The 20570-nt window shown below is 43.7% G+C and overlaps 1 protein-coding gene across 10 annotated transcripts in view; it reads left to right on the top strand.

The window, feature by feature from the left end:
* LOC142788370 (mitogen-activated protein kinase kinase kinase 15-like) overlaps nt 1-20200 on the top strand; it is a 150433-nt gene extending 130233 nt beyond the window's left edge. For all 10 annotated transcript variants that reach the window (XM_075884942.1, XM_075884940.1, XM_075884936.1 and 7 more), the window contains one exon: nt 2037-20200. In XM_075884942.1, coding sequence (XP_075741057.1) covers nt 2037-2097 — 61 coding nt within the window. In that variant the 3' untranslated portion in view covers nt 2098-20200. The remainder of the gene's footprint in view (nt 1-2036) is intronic.
* Nucleotides 20201-20570: the final 370 nt, after the last annotated feature.

Here is a 20570-nt window from a genome sequence, read left to right as displayed (position 1 = left end):
TGTCTGTACATTTGTCTGTTTGTCTGCCCTTAACGGTACCCTAAATGGCACCAAAGTGACCAAACGATACTCCAAACGGCCGATTCCATTCGCAGCACCCATCAATATTGCTCAAGGTTCAGTGTTCATGCTTGTGTAATTGTCAATTAAAAAGCAATTATTGCACTTATCTGAGGCACCATAACAACATGTTTATATTATGTATGTGTATTTTTTACTAGAAAAGGCATACATAAGTAATTCTAAGGGCTGTAACGTTTATAACGCTGCACTTACCATGCAACGCTTGCACAAAAAGGCAAGTGTTTCCGGCACTTTGCTAGGACGACACGGTGGTGGCACCTGGCCGTAGCCTTGCGTTCTACACCTTATCACCTCAGAGAAGGGCGCGCACGTCGCCGCTCCGTTTTCTAGGATAACTGATAGATAGCACTCATGTCTCACGTGTGATGTGACTTGATGCGCTCGTTTGCCTTTGCTGCACACTCGAGGCACCCTTAACGCAGCGCCTCCTAAATATACCATTCACGATTTTCTTGCGCAGAACATCAAATGAACGTTTTGTTCATTCTCTCCAGACGCAAGACTATCGTCTTTTGACGACATTTTCAGTGTAACGTTCAGATACAAGGCCAATGTTTTTTTCTTCTCCCTCCGCGCGTGGCGTTAAAAAGAAAAGGGACTCTACCTCAGCGTTACTAGTAACGTTGTCTCTACGTGGCAGGGACAGAAACGGGAGAAGCGTGGTGCAGGCGCGTCGCAGAGCGGCATTTGAGAGAAAGCAAACATTCCACAGCAGCCTTTTCTTTCTTTTTCTTTTGCTTCGCGTGCAGCGTTGAGGTGTCCGAAGTGCCGTCGCGTGATTGGGCGTGGTACTGAAACATTTTCAGAGCGCAGTATGTTCGAATTAATCGTCGCAAGTGCTTGCGTGTTCGAATTATGGGGCGTTTTTGCCCATTGAAATACACAAAGCTTCGACGGAAACTCAGCGTACGTTCTAATTAACCGGAAGTAATTAAGCGTGTTTGAATTAATGAGATTCGACTGCATCAGTAAGTTACTTTTTCACAACACTAACAACGTTAGGCTTGCCGCAAGGCACTTAGTAAGCAAGAAAAGATGAAAACGAAAATGCAGATGGCTATTCCACCTTGAACTTTCCAAACCAGGCTCCTTGAGGTCATAGACTTTGGTGGTATAAGCTAGGGCCTTTCTAAAAGGTAAAAATGAAGCAATCAATTAAGTCCTCCAACAAGGTCAGAGTCTTAAGATGCCAGATTCCACAAAAGTTTATTGACTCATTGTCGGCAAAGTCTGAAAGCACATGAGAATCTGTGATGTTACTTGGAGAGATTCCGGCGCAAGATATTTTCTCTCGGTTGAACCTATGAAGGTGAAGTCGACAGCAGAGATCTCAGCGTTAAACTTGTCAGTTTAAACTGATTATTTGCTTTGCTTTAGTGTACCCTTGAACTTCTGTGGTATGAAATATGGCGGAAAGTAAGACGAAAACAAAATTAGAAAATGCAGAGCTACAGGTTATTTTTGCTTGAAAAGAAGCATGTTTGCTCTTGATACTTAGAAGGTGCATAAGAGGCCAGACCTGCTACTTTTAAAACGTTAAAAACTCTAGCCAAAATCAGAAAGCACTAGACTTCATGGAAAAATTCAAAATACTGTTTGATTACTCAAGTAGCTGTCACTTTGTTAACACTTAAGTGGCCAACAATGGAATAACTCACCACCGAAAAAAGTTGTGCAAGCCTACAATTTTAGCATGCAGCAGATATTGTTTGTTTTACATCATCAGCAATAAGCACCATGGGGAGTTCATGATGTAATACACTTTTTAGAAGGGAAAAAAAAGAAAAAGGGCTCAAATAAAGGTATGAAAGTTTCTGAGAATGTGCATTTTTTATTGATTTTTTCTCGAGATTATTTATTGATTTTTTCTCGAGTCTCGAGATTAGCAGTCCTAAAAGTTTTCAGCTGCGAATGCATCTTTAGTGACCCGGTCGAGTCTCGTTTCTTCGCAGGTTGGGTCCCGAACTCCGCATTTGGAAAGCCATACAGCAGCATCGGGACAGGTTGTCCTGAGGATAGACCGGTCTAGGAAACAAGGATACTGTACGAAGTCTTCAGAAGCACCGGCAGTGAAATCTCCCCCTCGCGAGTGATGGGTCAACGCAGTCACTGTGGCCCGCTGAAGCAAGAAGCCGGGAGATGTCAGATACATCCTTCATTAGGAGTGGGTCTGGTACTGAGGCAACAGAGCCGTGTGCCGCAGTGGCTGCCTTCCAACAAGCAAACTGAGTAAGGGCAGTTGCAGCGCGTACCGAGACTGTACAGCGGGAAGTCTCGGTACACAGTTTTCCGAGTGAACCCCAAGCACTATAGATGCAGAAACTCTCTGTTTTAATTCAATTTGTAGGAATAATTAGCGCAGGGATTTTCTTTCGCTGCGCCGCGCGGGCTTTACACGTCCTCGGAAGTTTCTTCACCCAACTTCCTGCAGATCATTTGTTAACGCCCAATCCATTTGACTCATTTATGTATTTGCTCATGTAAGGCTCATATTCCTGTCAAAAAGAGTTGGGTTATCTCGATTACATTAAGCGTGCAACAGGCTTAGGACACTATGGGTGGTCTGTCGGTTCAATGCTCAGTTTATCGAATTTCAATATCTCGGCGCACAGGGATGGATTATAAGAAAAACCTTAAATGTAATGTCACATGTTCAGAAGCATCAATGTATCGCTTGAAATTGAGAAAGTGTCCTGTACAGTAGAGCTAGCGTAGTGACCTCAACCAAAGGATGAAACAGGTCATGTTTTTTGCTCATTTAGACCCATTTAACAGCATGTCTGTGTAAACAGCTAGTTCAGAAATGTAGCCAACATTAGGACAGAGCTCTACAGCTCTTGGACTTGTGGGAACACACGTGCTCAATCATTCACTCTAGGATGTGGCCTTCAGAAATGACATATCCTAAGCCTTGTCCTCGTTTCAAGGATATCTTTTTTTTTTAGCTATGTCTACCATTTTTATGTACTAACAGATTGGTATGAAGCATGCTGTCGTAATTGCTTTGTGGTCACTTCGAGCAGGCTTTTCATCATAGCAGAGGTATTGTAAAACGGTGAAACAAGTCTCCAAGCTGCAGTTCAGGGCAAGGGTGAAAGCAGAAATTTTTTTTGGGGGGAGAGGGTGAAGTGCGAGCAAAATGTGCTTTTTTCTGGCTACGGTTCTGGATCATCCTCCTTATGTTTGCAGATTGCTTAAAGGGGCCCTGAAACGCTTTTTCAAGTAACCACGGAATGAATTCACTAGAAAAACTTATTGTCTCACATATTCAATGCCACAAAAATTTTAAGAATCCGTCCAGTGCGAGTGGAGTTGCAAAGGTTTGTCGCATGCTGCAATGGCATTCTCTCTTCTCTCGTCCTGGCGAAAGCACTGGAAGCTAAGCAGAGAGGGACGACAGGGCCACAGAAAAACGTCACAAGCGCCTCATGGCCTTTAGCACTTTTTTTTTCCCCCTTCCAATGCGCCGCTTTTTTGGCGTGATCGCGCGCGCACGTGTGCACAAGTCGCGGCCGCGGCCTCTTGCGGCGATCTTTGTAACGAGTGAGCGTGCCATGTTCAAATCAGTCAATGGCTGATAGATGGGTAATTCACATGTGATTTTTGGGCATATTTCGCCATTTGTCGAGAGAAGAGAAAGCAATTTTAGCTGACTTTGGTAATTTATTGTGAATTCCAGGCCGTGTGCTGTGCTATATTTGGCTCGCGTGTTGTCGGGAGCCTCTACTACCGATCCCCAGCATTTCTGGCCATGCTCAAAAAGTGTTACAGGGCCCCTTTAAAGTAAGGATTGATCACGTCGTTGCGCCTTCTTTACTAGAACGGAGCGATTTTCATATTCTCGTGGCAGCAAGGTGTTGCAGCAAAGCCAACTTCACTGTTTTCCTCTCTATGTACATGATTGGGCTAGCTGCTGCTCACATTTTTTTGCTCACTCAACGTGTGCTTGCATGTAGGAAAAGTTTGCTCATTCGCATTTGGTATGACAGGTGGCAATGCATCATTTAGCATTGTAGCATTGTCGAGGTGTTATGCTGCACTAAGCGTAAAATAGGTTAGGCCCAAAGGACTGAGTTTGTTTTAGGATTCTTGCAAATGCTCAGGCTTATAAAAAGCTCCTAAAATTGCAGTATGCTTCCTCTTTTAACTGCATCTCATTTTCAACAATGTCTTGAATGCGGGGAAACAAGAGGCTTGTGAAGCAATACTTCCTCGATTGGCATGTGCCTGTTTTTCTTTCTTGCATGATTTTCACCAAAATGTGTTCTCTTTCATCAAGTATCTCAAATTAGATTACTTTCCAGTTTTTTTTTTTATTGAAAGCTGTGCGCAGCTTCAAATGGCTTCATGTTGCAAAGGCTCATTAAAAGGTGGAGCTGGTGGCATCAGCGTGCCTCTCCATCTCAGCAGCACCTCCTGTGCTCGAAGGCACCCTGCCATTGGTCGGCTCCTTTCACTAACACAGCCAATCGTGTTCCTGATCTCTCCTCTTCCCTACACCAGCTGCTCCCTCCGCTCCTGCCATAAGCTTTGCCTTTGCTCTCTTGCTTTATACCTAACTTCACCCTCACTACACTGGGCTTTCCCTCCCCCCTATTTTATCCTTGCTCTCTATCTTGTCAGGCTTCACTTTCACAGGTGGGCAAGAAAGCCTGCAGAACAGATCTCCGGCTATTCTTCTCTGCTTTAACAGTTCCGTGGTTAAAGCTGTCATAGCAGCGAGCTAGGTTTCACGATTGATGTTTACTGCGCGGTAGTGAACGCGAACGACAAGCAGACGGGGATTGAAGTTTTAATAATCAGTTCTTCGGAGGAAGGCCCATCCTCGCTTCGTCGCTCTAGCATCTCATGATGGTAGAGACGACATTCTTCTCAGCCAGATGTGTGCATGCTTTGTATGCTTGGAGAGCAACCATTTGATGAATGCATCCAACATAAGGGTTTTTATTATGTATACACTATATATACCTATTTTTTTATAAATGCTCGTCTTTTTTTGCTTAGCTAGGTTTTAATTTTTTACATTGTCTCACAACGGGATTCTCAAACCCTCGGCTATTAAAAGCCTTTCTGGCTGTTCTCGCAAAATGACTGAGGCATTTAAAGGCATGTATTAACGTAAAATGACTGGTAATGGACTGGATGGCGTAATGTTGAAATTGCAAATCGCAAACTGTGGAGAAGTAATTGTTTTGAGGCTTACATTAGTGTACTTTGAGTCTGAATAAAAACACCGGTGTTTCTTGAGAAAGCGAAAAAAAAAAATGCACTGATGACATACTGCATCAAATATGGTCGAAGCCAGCATTTGAGACCATCGCCTATTAGCTATGAATGTGACAAAGAACATGAAAGTAGGCATTTATTTGCATCAGATTTCATTATCAGCCCCTGCAAACAATGCATCTGCACGAAAATGAGCAAAGATTGTTGGGTGTGCACACGTACGAGATAGTGGCTGAGGGCCTTTGTGAAAACTCTTGAGAACTTTGGAAGCATGGCAACCAGATTAGGTTTCCACGTGCAGGGTAAAACAACACAAATCTGAGTAGGGAGGAGTAGTTTATTTGGCATTGCACAGTAGAACCTCGTTCTTATGTTCTGTACAATTTCCCGGTGCCAACTTTGTCAGTCGGGGACATAAAAATGGCCTTGTATTGTTGATTCCGCCTATATCGAATCCTCATGTAAAGAAGTGTGTACATATAATCTTGTATGTACTTGCAAAATCTTTTAGGGGCGAAGCTCCTTAGGGCGTGGGCTGTGCGTCCCCTGTAGCCTGTATGTAGCCACCTCTAGTTTAGTTCTTCCAGTGTTCACTAGATGGCGGTACCGTCCCCTGTATCTAGCCACCTCTAGTTTAGTTCTTGCAGTGTTCACTAGATGGCGGTACCGTCTCCTGTATGTAGCCACCTCTCATTTAGTTCTTGTAGTGTTTACTAGATGGTGGTACTTGTAGCTGATGATGAAAAGATGCAAGATGTTGTAAACTAGAAAGCGGTACTTGTAGTTGATGAAAGACGCGAGATCTTATAAAATAGGAATGATGTCACATATGGCGCGTGTCATTGGTTGAAGGCAATCGTTCGATTTAGTGCGGCGACGTACGCTAGGGGGAGCGATGTAATAAAATCGAGTGGGCAAAATGTACAGAGGATTCATGGTTTACCAGGTTTACCTCCGGAGCTTCGCCCACTCATCATCATTCACTTCGTGGATATGGCGGAATTTTTTTTGAATATGCTTTCAATGTATGAAGTTTTCATATATTGAATAACCTGTATATAGGACCTTTTTTGTTATTTCCTTTAAGATTCAATGCATGCAGGCTCGAATGTACTGTCTAAAAGTACGCCTTATTGGGCTAGTTAGTTGCATACATCTGATGGGCGCATTCCACTACACCAGTCAGACAATGTGGACAAACAAAATGAGCACTAACCTTGAACTGGTTGTCGAAAAGCACAATATTTCCGAAAAGCACAATATTTATGGACCACGCTCACAGAAGGCCCCGTCATCACACATGATACCGAGCAGCATGAAGAAAGGCCGGTTCACATTCATTCAAAGCACCAGAAGAGCAGGTGATCTTGGTATCGGCTGCTTTTTCTATAGGAGACCTATTACACTCAAACCTCATTATAACAAAGTGGTGTCTTGGAAGAAAATAAGTTTGTTATATCCAAAAATGCCTTAGAAAGGTTATTCCTAACATTTTATTCATTGTAAGACTATTTTATTTTACTTCTTTATAACCAATGTTTCGTTATATCTGTGTTTGCTATATTGAAGTTTGAGGGTGTAATGCACAGGGGTCGGGGTAGCGCAGCCTGTGTGCACACAAAATGCACTAAAATTATGCATGCAGTTGGGGCACGCCAAGAATATGGAGATGCGCCATAGTTTAGAGGGGACACTGAAGAGAAAAAAAAGAGTTTTTTTTTTTTCGTATTGGTAAATTACAATTACACACCACCAATATCACCACGCTTGTTATAACAAGATACATTGGCGAGCAAGAAAATGCAGCGAAAAAAAAAGTGCTGTTGGCAACACTGTTTTGAAGTTCTTGTACAAATCACCGTGGCGCCGTAAATTTTTATGGCGTCTGCTAGGACCTATATATAGTTTCTAATCGGTAAATATGAAGTGCGTTACCCTATAAGGTAGCCAGAGACATAGAACATCAAGCTTCAGGATACTTCATTGAACCAATGTTGCCAAAATATGAAAAAACTTTACTTTGAAATGGTTTTTTTCTTCTTCACGTTTACGTTGCAGTTACTACTAGTAACATCTGCTGTACTTTCCTTGGCATCATTGTCTGATACTTCCTATTAATGTGTGTCTAACAAAATAAAATGAGCTGCTTAAGTTTGCACTTCTTTGAAATTGGAACATCATAGGAGATTTTAGCACGAAATTTGAATGTGAAGGCAGTCTTTTATTTCGTCTGATATTAGTAAACACCATGATGGAATTGAGGACAAGGAAGTTTTCAGAATATAGCATTTACTCGCATAATTTGCACATCTCTAATATATTGCCAGTTTTAGTAAAGAAAAAATCACAGCATATCTATAGAGTGAATCATAATGAGTGGGGCGAAGCGCTGGAGGGTTTCATTGTTAAACCGTGAACCATCCGCGAATATCACCCACTACTTGATCAAAGATGTGACAAACACTGTATATATTTATACAAGAAATTTTATTATTCGTAAGTGGTAGCTATACGTCGCTTCCGTTCCCCCTTCATTATAACGTCTTTATGGTCAGTGAAGTGGTAGATCGGTGACGAGGCATGGTTTGCATGGTCGAAATAGGTTGGACGAAATAGTGATGGGATGTTGGCAAGGACGAAATTGTGGGCAGTCTGCAAAGGTGGATTTATAGGCGGTCACGTACAAACAAGGGGTGGACACAGTGGGACAATCTATGGTTCTCTAATGCGCACATGGGTAGAAGTACACGACCATCTTGCATTTCATATTGGCTGTTTTCTCAACAGTATTTGCTTTATGGTCGGTGAAGTGGTGGATTGGTGATGGGGCATAGTGGGATATTACGAAGGACGAAGTTGTGGGCAGATGGCAACGGTCCAACTATAGGTGGTCACGTACGTACGTACGCACGTACGTACATACATACATACACGCATACATACATACATACATACATACATACATACATACATACATACATACATACATACATACATATAAGGGATGGACACACCCACGCCTTTAGGAGCTTCACCCCTAAAAAATATTTACTCGCATATTTTGCGCTCACCGACCTGCCCGAGCCAGCTCGTTGCTGTGCCCATATAGAGACTTTGGACCTTAGGATGCTTTGAACTGGCGCACAGGGGGTGCGCCTCACCAAGCGTGCGAGCACAATCTAATCGGCTGCGAGTGTCAAGGCCCTTCTCCCGGAGACTTCTGTCGAACTAGGGTCCGTAGAATGTTGTACCTAAATGCCGATATGGGTCGCCGGAACTGCTCGAGGGTTTGCCTCCCTATGTATCCCCATCTCTTCCGTCGTAAGAATGCATGCTCGAGTCACAACAAAAACAACTACATTGGAGGCATGGGAGGGCTTGTTGCCCTGTCACACCAACTGTTCCTATCGTTCTCTGCAGCCGCACATTTGGTTGATTTCAGAAGTTTCACCATGCGTCTCTTGTGTTTCTACTTTTCCTTTGCGATGGGCTACAATTATAATATATTCTTCTTCCCCTTCTTTCACTCAGCGACGTCGTTGCCCGACATGTGACGCCACATTTACATCGGCGTGTGTACTTAATCACACGCGTTTTCGCCACAGGCAAACAGGCCAGCTCTCAACAGCCAATCAGCGTGGGCCAGATGGCTCTACACCCACCAGCTCCAATTCTTCATCTTCTTTGTCCTCGCCACCGGCTTCACGGGCTGTTCGCCGTCGTCGCACGCACCGCGCGACGTCGTCATCTCATTCGGACACCGGCACTTTGCACCGCTCGACACCCTCGGTAGTGTCCGACTCGACCTCCCCTTCAGTCTTCTAGCGGGTCACCTTCACTACGGGATTCGGTCTCGGTTTCCGGCTCCCTGACGACTTCGCTTTGCAACGGCCCGGTGCCCCCTGCACATGGTTCACGCGCTGCCTCGACCGTACGTCGCTCTTCCAGGCCTTCACGTTACATCACGCCTTCCGGTCATTCCACTGACGTTCCCGACAAGGCGTCTGCGAGGATTCTGGTTACTGCGGAGCTATCAAGACCACGGTCACCTTCCGGGCACGACCCGGAACTACTTGACCAAGGACCTGTCTCACCGACCCACCGCGCGGTTATCTCCACACGCGGTTCGTTGTCTTCTTCAATGGCAGCCCTGGCGTCTTCAGGCACCTTACTGCGCCCGCTATATTCGTCCTCACTGTCTTCCGGCGCCACTTCTCACGCTCCTGATTTGTCCGAAGATCCAGGTGGGGACGACATTGACGACGACACTGCGATACCCACGGTCGACAACCCTGTCATGGAATTGCCTCCAGACCACACGATGCTTCTTGGTGAGTTGATGGAACTACTCTGTGGACTCGTACGCGAAACGCGTTCTAACGCCTCTTGGACACAGTGCGAGCGTATCTGAGACCAGGCCGTCGCCCTCGCATCCGAGGCTGTACGCCTTCCGGCCCCTTCTTCTGCGGGACCACCACGACCTCCTGTCAACCCGTCCAACGCAGCGGTGATTCAGCGTCTTTACCGCCATAATCACCGACGTGCGGTTCGCCTGGTATTGGAGGGGCCTTCTGGCCCTTGTACCATTCCATTGACCGAACTTCAAGATCATTGGACATCCACGTGGTCGGCGCGGTCTGCCGACACAAGACTCCTATTCCAACGTCCCGTGGCACCTGAACCGGTTGACACCTCAACCTTCACACTGGAGAAAGTCTATATGCGGCTACGCAAGGCCGAGAATACCGCACCTGGATCGGATCGTCTGACCTACAGTCATTGGCGTTCCGTCGATCCTGAGGGACGATTTTGGGCGGCGTACACCCACCTCCTGGCGGACATCGCGTACGGTCCTCATTTATAAAAAGGGCGACACAGCCAACACAATCAACTGGCGACCTATTGCCCTAGGTTGTACAGCATCTAAACTGTATGCCAAGTGTTTAGCCGCCAGACTTCGGACTTGGGCTACGCAAAATACGGTCATATCGCATTGCCAGAAGGGATTCTTGCCTTTCGATGGCGTGTTTGAGCTCAATTACCTGTTCCAACACAGGTTCGACATTGCTCGGTCCGGTGGTCCCGATCTTTGCGCTGCCTTCCTCGACTTTACCAACGCGTACGGCTCCGTGCCCCGCCGGGCACTGTTAGACGCGCTCCGAGGGTCGGGAGCGGGCGAACTTTTTACATCTTTGATCAAGGACCTATACCGTGACAACAGCACAGTCATCGTAGCTGACGAAGGCTCAACTACACCAATACCTATACTTGCGGGTCTTCGCCAGGGATGTCCGTTAAGCGGCCTCTTTTTCAACCTGGTCATCGATCCTGTCATCCGCAACGTCCAGGGTGCTGAAAAGTCACATGATATCCTGGCTTACGCAGACGACCTAACACCATTGGCCACTTCGCCGGACATGTTACAAAGCCTCATTGACCGTATCGAGACCCTGGCTTCAACCTTGGGCCTCGCCCTCAATCCCGCTAAGTGTTCATCTTTACACATGTGTGACACGACACCCGTGGGTATGCGCCCGACGCGTTTTCTCGTTTCGGGAACACCAATCACGGCGCTAGAAGACTATCAGCCTCAACGATTTCTCGGACGAACCGTTGGCTTTCAACTGTCCACGACGTCTACAACATTTATCGATGAGGCCATATCACAGGCACAGCGCATCTTCTCATCTCTCCTCGCCCCGTGGCAACATATTGACACTGTTCGTACATTCGTATTTCCAGCGTTACACTTTGCCATGAGGTTCGGTACGTTAATGAAGACCGACTGGAAACGCCTGGATAATGCAGTCCGCCCACTTGTAAAGAGAACATTTTATCTTCCGACGAATGCGTCTACGAACTACATCTACGGCAGTTCGGCGGGAGAAGCAGCTTCCATACCAGAGACGGCCGTACTCAGCGACATTTGCCGCATAGATTCGGCCTTCAAGCCCTGACAACGCCTGACACTCAGCTTCGAGAAATCGCTCGTGCCGATCCCTACTCCGTCGCCTCAGCAAGATTGGGTTGGGAAGTCACCCGATTTGAACTCGAGGCGTACTGACAACGCCTGACACTCAGCTTCGAGAAATCGCTCGTGCCGATCCCTACTCCGTCGCCTCAGCAAGATTGGGTTGGGAAGTCACCCGATTTGAACTCGAGGCGTACTTGAGGGGATCAGTGGACCTTACGTTTGGGCACCCTGCGTCGCAGCTTCGTTCCGTCTGGACACTGGCTCGCGCCGCAGCGCGTCGACTAAACATCACATGGTCCCTAGACGTAGACAACCCGGCCATTACCTGTGGGGACGTCACGTTGCCGGCTTCCCACCGCTGCCATGTAATGCGTTCCTATCGTTCTCTGCATCCGCTCATTTGGTTGATTTCAGAAGTTTCACCATGCGTCCCTTGTGTTTCTACTTTTCCATTGCGATGGGCTACAATAATAATATATGCGGCGAAATTCAAGCTCGCTGTTATAAAGTTTGCCAAAGAAGCGGGAACTGTGCAGCACCCAAGCACTTCAGCGTAGAGTTCTTGAACCTGTGATGACCGGCGCGATCATTACAGGAATTATCGGAAAAGTGCATGCTTAATAGTAGAACTCTTTGCTGCTGAAAAAGGTCTTTTCAGTTATGTGCAAACGCTGTGGTCTTCCGGAATTGCCGTGGTGTTTCTTCCAGCATTGCCGAAAAGAGCTTCAAGGGCACATTCGAATGTGCTCGACGGAACCGAGGACGATGCGCTTTGGGAGGGTGGGGACTGCGGTCGCAACGGTGATTCCCAAATGAGCCTCTCGATCAGTGATTCTGCCTCGACCGCACGTGACCGGGTCTGACTGGCTAAACTACATACTAATTTTGTGAAATGAAAGCAGTACACTTTGTGCTCCAATGTATTTTCTCTTTTTTATGTATATATATACTACGTGTGTTAAGTCTATTGCACGTTATTATGAATGCGTTCACGAAATCCCCATGTAATTTGCGCACCTCTTTCTCCGAGCTCTAAAATCACCAAAAAAAAAAGCACGCAAATTATGTGAGTAAATACGGTACTTCATCTTGCTAGACTAGTTTCTTGTTTCGGTTTAGTGACCCTTTAAATACCGAAACAAGTGACAGTGTGCATGCTTTCGACACCTAGCGCTGCCAACTTCGTGACGTCAAGCACCTACATTTATAGAGTGAATTCCTGTTATGTCTTGCACGTTTACAACTCGTTTCACTGTGTCAGCTTACTGTTTCTGCAACTTGTGCTCTCATGAAAACCACAGCCCAAATCTCAGTATAAGCCTTAGATATCTCGAGGGGAGCTCTATCATAGCCCCACTTCTTAGGTGTTACAGCATGATCATTTAGTGATGCTGGATAGTACATTCTTCCAGGCAGTGCTTTTGCTGCTACGTGTTTTTTTTTTTTTTTAAGAATGTATGACCGGGGTTTCACTGTACAGTGCTAATTTATTACTACCGCCTAAATCATTTTTCCTCTAGACATTGCTTTCAGTTGCACATGCAGAAGAGTGATGCATCTTTAGTGCCACTAAGCAATTTCATAATTGTGTCAAGAAGCACGTGCTTTCTGACACCAATGTTTGAACATGTAACGGTAGATCTATTTTAAAACTTTTGTCTATCTGCTCACTCACATGTTGGAAGGCAGCTGCTATTGCATCTGACTCGCATTTTTGAAGGGAAGCATCCTTGCTTACTGCTGCATTGTGTCTTATAGTCAGTGTATGTTTTGCCAAGTGGGGAATGAATGGTGTTGAGCGCATCCCTAACAAGGACACACACAAAAAAAAAAGCAGAGAAATGTTTACCTTGCCTGTAATCAAAGAAACGCACATCATGTGCACGGTAGTTTGCTCCAACTAAATTCCAGTGGGACTGCAATTCCAGCTGTGTTGCGGTTGGAAGTCACGGTATGTGCTCCAATTTGCAATGCATCGAGCTGTTTGCATGTGTGTGTCTGTACTTGTTAGTTTGTACATTTGTCTCGTCAAGTGCCGACTAAGTGTGAGCAACATGAGCATCTTGTGTAGGAACACTGATTTTGTGTATAATCTTTGATTACTTGCAATGTACCGATATGAATGGCATGCACTGAATTGTGAGAGTTACATTTCTGCTTGAGCATTTAGTACCATGAATACTTTTGCGTTTGCCAAAGTCATTTAGCCACTATGACTTTTAAGAAAATAAATTCAGTGTTCCTGTCGTATTGCTCACAACTGTACACAGCATACAGATAGTTCTTGAGTGCTGCAAAGGACAGTCTTCCAAATCTTCAAGACGCTACCTGTACAAAGTGAGGCATTACTTTTGAGCATAAATGTGTGCAATGTGTTGCATAGCAAGGTACTGTGTTGGGCCATGCATCATTTGGCCATGCAACTCTCTGTTGGGCTAGTCGGTGCATGTCTGAATTCAATAGTCAATCTCGCGCCAAAATCGCGACCACAAAAACGAAGAAAACACATAGACAGGACGGGCGACTATTGAACTCAGCCTTGTTAGTGAGCTTGCAGAATATCGGGGATTACATTCGCGAGCATTTGCACAGTAAGCTGTTAACATGAGCATAACTGCAGGCACGAAATCACAAGAACATAGAAACTTACACTTGGGAATGCAGATGTGCCTACGTTTCCAGTAAGCTTTGCATGACTTAGATTTCGATGTGAGGTTAGATCTGCTAATGATCGTGCTTTTCAGTGGCTCATGGTCATAATGTTACATTGCCGCTTGGTGAAAAGTTTGCCAGAGAGTTTGTAGTTGTGTAGTGTGTTATGTGATGAGGGAAATTTTGTACCCTGTTAATTCTAGCATTGCTTAACTGAATGGGTTACATATTTGCTTGGACTATTGTCCATACCAAGAAGGCAAGGTGCAGCTCTAGCGTTTAGGTGCTCAATTTCAAAGAGCAATGCAATTCTCGTTCCTTTGCTTGTAGCAAACACAGTTACTGTAACGTGTTTTTATCATGTGAATACAAATGCAAAGCCACTCTCGTGTACAATTTTGAATGCAATGCAATTTTGTGTGCAACGTACACATGCAGCGGAGTATTTTGCTGTGATGTTCCACTATCTGTTCTTCGGGTCCTTTGCCATAAGCATATTGGGATGGTGTAAATTACGGCAGACTCCTCGTGAGGCAAAGGTTTAAGAAAGCAAGGGAATTTGCTCATGTCACAAATTTGGTTTAACAGAGATGCGTTGCACATGTGCTAGTGTATGTCAACAGGATTGCTCAACTCATCGAACAGTTTAGTTTTAACAGGGTTTGTCCTAAATAGAATTCACTTAAATGTTGACAACAGGGTTCTTTTGTATTGCATTGTTGTGTGTTGCTGTTATCTAACAAAACCGGTATGTTATATGGGCCCTTTGCTTTCTTTATATATATTATCACATCTGTACATTTCTCTGGGTCATTTGAGACTTGTAGTTTCTTTAGTATGATGCAGTATGTTTTCTGTGTACGAGCCTAACTAAACTTGAGTGCTAAGCATAGGTTTTCATGAGTTGGAATGAAGGCAGAATGGTGCGGGGTTTGATTTTTATTGCTGTTTCAAACCTTCCCCTGCGCATAAACAATATGGCATGGCAAAGGCAAGATGTGTCAGGACAATCAGTTGCCTTTACGCATTGCTTTAGTCGTGATAAATTACAGTATGAGCTCGTTAATTTAACACTTGCTCATTTGAAAGATTCGATTATTCAGACATGTTCTGCAGTGCAGGCCAACATATGCACTCTTTAATGACATCAAACTCACGTTACTTTGTTCATATTTTGCCACAACGTGGTTCGTTTGAATAAACCTCTGAGAGCAAAGTGCCGCAAACGTGTGGCGCAATGGAGCACAAACAGAATTTGCAGACAATGGAAATGAGGTGGTGCAGTCTGCATTGCTATCACCATCAGTTCAACTAGTATATGGGATTGACAGAAAAGCCAGAACGCTTGGTGCTTATTTGAGCTTACCGCCACATTTATCGTCAGCGTTCAAAAGGTTGTCGTCACTGTCTGCACTCGCACTCGTGTTTACCAAGGCTTGGCAAATTTTTGTCGTTTTCGTTTTTACTGGGCATACAAGAACGTTGTGGGAACTATCAATGATCACTTCAGCTGGAGCTGCGGTGTCGTCTACAGCGGTTACGAGAAGCAGTGGTTTTGTTTGAGCCGCATGCGTGCCTTCAGAGTTGCATAGTTGCCATTCGTGATAGTCCACAGTGGCCGTTGTGCGCGGTACTATAATTTGAACTTTGTGTGCATAGGTTGCGCATGTGCCTTCAGAACTACGATCAGAGTCGGTTTTGGGTACGATCGTGTTGGTTTCATCTACAGCAAATGCGCCACTCTGTGGCATCACTTTCGCTTGTTGCAACACATGCACAATGTTGAAAATCTCAAGAACGACACAAGCTGTCGAGGATGAAAAGCCTTCATCTGTGTAAAATTCGCTTGCTACATTGTGATGGAAAAATTTTCAGTTTTCTGCTGTGCTACCGGCAAAAAAATTGTCGTCATCTGCACTTGTTGCTGATGGCAGTACTTAATAAGGGAGGGGTCGGAGCACATTTCGCACTATTTAAGACACGGGTTTTTTGTGCTTGCGTCAAATCGTGAAAGAAGTTGCAGGATGACAAAAATTGGTGATTTTACGCTGCTGTTCTGCAGAATAAGCACAGCGTTTACGCACTCAGCCATGAATAAGTGTGTTGACGCAATAGACCTACTTCTGTTGTTTTCTCGATACTTTTGATAATTAGAGATTCAGATAATACCAACATTTTTTTTCCGGTCCTATGAAATCTGAATTATTGAGCTTTTACTGTATTCCTATAGGTGTTTTACTATGGGTATTCCTAATATGGGAAACATGAAAAAAAAAGCAGCAGTCATTGTGATGTTACCTTGTTTATCTGAGTAGTGAAACGAACTGACGTCACATGGTGTTGCTGATTGAGTGGTGGAGCAAATTTTTGACAAGCTTCTTGTATTGGAAGAAAGGTGTTTTTGTAAGGGTGCACTTATTTCACTAAACTAGACACACGGTGGACAATGATCTTTATTACGGTGCAAAATATATACTTTTTAGGTGTGGACACTCGCGAGACATGATCGATCAGATAAAGTAAAAAGGCCATGCACCACTCGGTTTGCTCATGGAAGCGGATACGTATTGGCGAGTTTTGAAAGAGAGCGCAACTGTAGTCATAAATACGTTTAGTGCTCGATGGAATATTTCTTTTCAAAAGTAGGGTGCCCGGTGTTTTGTTGTCATGCGCTATTTTTTCTACAAGTTTGACTGCGCTGGCTGAAGCAACTTAGGTGTTCAATTGCACTTGAATGAAATTTATGGTCTGTACCCAGACAGACAAAAGAAATAACAACAGTTGTGTTAATTTTACCATCTTTCTTTTGTCTGTTGTGTTAATTCTGAATTGTTACATTTTGTATGAAATAATCAGACCTGTTAGGCCAGTTAACCTGCATTAATTAATGCTTATGTATTAGATCTAAACAGATAAACTGGTAACTGCTGGGTGCAGTGGGGCCAGACATTAAAGAACTGCATGCCATGAGAATGTAGGACTTTTAGAGTGCAAATGCACAATCGTGGCAGTAGAACACTGATATACACAGCTACTTGATTATGAGCTGTAGCCAGACTGCCACTGTTTACGTCTGAGAAGTAAAGGTCTTATGACCAGCCAATGCCTTTTCCGTATTGCTTTGTGCATAATCAGACCAAGTGTTTTCACTGACTAAAAGCCACATTAGAATTTAAATTGTCGCAAAGTGCACTTAAGATATTGTGGATGATCAGGAGAAGTACATGGAGTTCTGTAAAGCCTTCAGTGCTGTAAATTATGAGCAGTAAACAGTTGCCAATATTGTACAATGTTGTTCAATTGCTTTGTCGACAACAGCCTTGTGCACTGTGAATCCAGGCAGCGAGGACTACAGCACATTTCCTGACATGTAGGAAAATGTTGTAAGTGGCGTTTGTCGGTACGATGTGCTTGTAACTCTAACAACTTGCTGTTTTCGCATAGAGAAATGAGAAGTGACAGGTACACCAACCGCATTGAAGGCAGACATGGAAAATGATCAAGGAAGTTTGTTTAGGTTGTCTGGCATGTTGAGTTATTCATGTTTGACTTATCGCTAGTTTACCATAGTTGAAGCTTACCCACACTGTGCTGTATTATCTGGCAAGCTTCCGTCCCAGTCCATTTCTCAGCAAGTTAATTTTCTCTTGCATTCAACAAACTTCAGCAAGACTGTTTGCATTAAACTTTGGAGTGCACTAGCTTTTCCTCCGAACGTCATACTAAAGGAAGTACAAAAACTAAACAAAAACAACAAAGAACCTTACAAACTTTTTTTGCTGTTTAGTTTTAAGAGTCTGAGTCATTACCATAGGTCGGCAAACCCACGAGTCAACTCACCGAAACTCGTATCTGAGTCCGAGTGAATCTGGGTGAGTAATATTTTGGTAAGCTTGAGCCCGACTGAGTGTGGTTGTGGACAATATTCGTGAGTCTGAGTCCGAGTGAGAACGGGTTGAAGTAAATGTTGGTGAGCCTGAGTTCGAGTGAGCTTTCAGTGCAAAATAAATTTCGTAAGGGAGTCTGAGTCAGCTGCAAGATTATTGCCAGCCAATGGCCATCACACATCAAAAAGTACCTATGTTTTTTTTTTTTGTTACTTCAGTTACTGCAAACATGTGTGCATACACATATGTGCAGACATATGTGTTTATGTGCGTGTACTTTTTCATGCATAAAGAAGTGTACATAGTAGGTAGAGTGAATTGTACAAGTCATCTGTGGCATTAGTTTTCTAATTAACTAGTACCACTCGTCATGAGGCTGCTACGAAGTTTTGTTATCATTTCCGAGCATTTTCGCAGGAGAGTTACATAATACTGTTGACTGTTCCCTCTTTCATAATTTTCATGTTGTGTGCGTAATGGTGTTGTGTGTTATTACGTGTTGGCATTGTGCATTGTTACTTATGTACAAATAGACTATGTACATATTTTTGCTTATTCTTTTTGCAGTGCAGAGCTGCTGTCTGCTACAGATCTGGGCATACTAGGCTTTCAAAAATGGGGCTTTCTTTGTGCGCCTGTCATAGCAGTTTAAAAAAATGATATTGCCTCTACATGAATTATAGAACATGGTGGAACGTTCACATTTGGAATAGAAGTCAATTTAGGTTATCAAAAACGTTAGGCGTACGTAACTGTGCTGTAGAAACCGAAGTAAAATACTAAATCTCTGTGGTGCTTTGTGAGATGGTGCTCCTGAAAGTGCCTGTAGCTATTATGTAAAACCCTTCTATGTGCCATCCGCATATCTTCGTGTTGCTTGTCACATCTCACTGGGTCTTCTGCAATAACTATTTGATTCAAGTTTGACGTCTAATTGATTTTGCTCATAAGACGTAATACAAATAAGAATTGAATTATGTATTTATGTTGCCAAGGACCAACAGGCTGACATTGTGGAAGCTTAGGGCTGAGAATGCAAACTTCGCCTCCAGTAAATCAGGTAGAACCACTTCTATGCAATATCTCTTATTAGTGCCATACAGCGATTGTGCTAGCATGAAATACACATTTAAAGAAAATTCAGCTGCGCTGGACGGTTCTACATCGTTCTTTACTGGGTACTTTCGGCAACAAATCAAGTTGGGCATTGCTTGCCAGTGGCAGGCGATGGCCAACTTGATTGTTGACTTCCAGGGCAAGAATTTCACATTGTTTCACTGTAACTGGAAGAATGCTTTACTTTTGTTAGAGCGTGTTGAAAAAAGTATGATGTGAAAGAAGTAAGTGTTTCTAATCTCTTGTTTTTTATTTTGAAATCCTGCCCTTTGGCATAGTAATTCATGGTGTCAAGAACGCACATGAGAGTTTGTTGTGCATTAGCAATTGTGCAAGTAACCATAACTTCCAATAAAGATAATTTAATAATATCACACTGCAGAACACATATATCTACTCAATAATCATTGTTACTTCTCAGCTCATCATCTAGCTGACAAAAGGCAGTGATCTTCTGATAAAAAAATGCTTCTGTAGTTAGCTCACAAGTGCACTAGAGTTTTTTTGTTCATCAGTATGATGTACAAAAATGCATTGCAAGTTAAAAAAAAACAATTTCATTTTGAATATGCACACAGCCATGATAGGCGCACATATTTTGGGAAAGCTCTGTAGTTGACAAGTGTAGCTGTTACCTCTTGTGGGAGTGTATGTTTTTTTTTTCAATGTTCCGATGCTGCGGCTTTTTCCACAAAACAACTCTGTTGGAATATTTGCGAAAATCGTCGTTGACATTGCACAGGTTTGTTGACTCTCTGTGCAATATTGTTGAATATTGCAGGTGTTAATCAAGTTGAATATATTTCGAACCGGTTATGGCAAGTAGTTATTGGTAGCCAGCATTGTTGAGGCATGTTTTTTGGTGTTGTTGAATTTACTGTGTACTTTTTCACTGTTGTTGGCTTTGTGTGATCTTTTTCACTGATCTCTGTGTCAAGGCACACCTGAAAAGATAAACAGGTGTGTTGTGTCGAGCATTGGAAGAATGCATGCTCTTTCATGATAGTATTCATTATAGCCAATCACGTGTTCACAAACTCGATTCACCTTCGTAAGTTCAAAACATGAAATTTCTTTTTTGGTGTTTTGCTTAAACGATTCGCATGGTAAACTAACAATATTCGAACCTCTTTTTTTTTTTTGCTCTTTTGCATCATGACTGTTTGTAATACTATTCCAGTTTGCAGAATACCATAGCTACTTTTTATTAGTGTATGTGTTTCTCAAAAAGAATGGCAATAAAGAATGATAGTGTTCACAACGTTTGCCTAGTGTCATTTTCTAAGCCTCTTTATTGGGTCGTCCACATGCCTATAGCCGCAAAAATAAATTAGTGATATCTACCAGAATTCCATTTCCAGCTCCACTATCGAACCAAAAATCTTTCGAACTGGAAAGGCTTATGGTTTCATAATTCAGCTCAAAGTTAATAAATACCCACCTGAAACTCTGAGAGCTCCCGGCTGAAATTCTACCATATTCCAGCTGGATATTCTTTGACTGAGAAGTGAATCGTAGTGCTGCATGGTTGAATGATCGGTACCTGAACTTTCTCCAGCTGGAAAGATTTGCAGCTGGAAAGTTTCAGTGATCCAGCTGGAAATGGAACCTTTCTTTCATCTGAGATCCCA

This window comes from Rhipicephalus microplus, unplaced genomic scaffold (genome assembly GCF_043290135.1).
Source record: "Rhipicephalus microplus isolate Deutch F79 unplaced genomic scaffold, USDA_Rmic scaffold_56, whole genome shotgun sequence".
In the NCBI taxonomy this organism is placed as follows: domain Eukaryota; kingdom Metazoa; phylum Arthropoda; class Arachnida; order Ixodida; family Ixodidae; genus Rhipicephalus; species Rhipicephalus microplus.
This window is presented reverse-complemented; position numbering and strand designations above follow the sequence as displayed.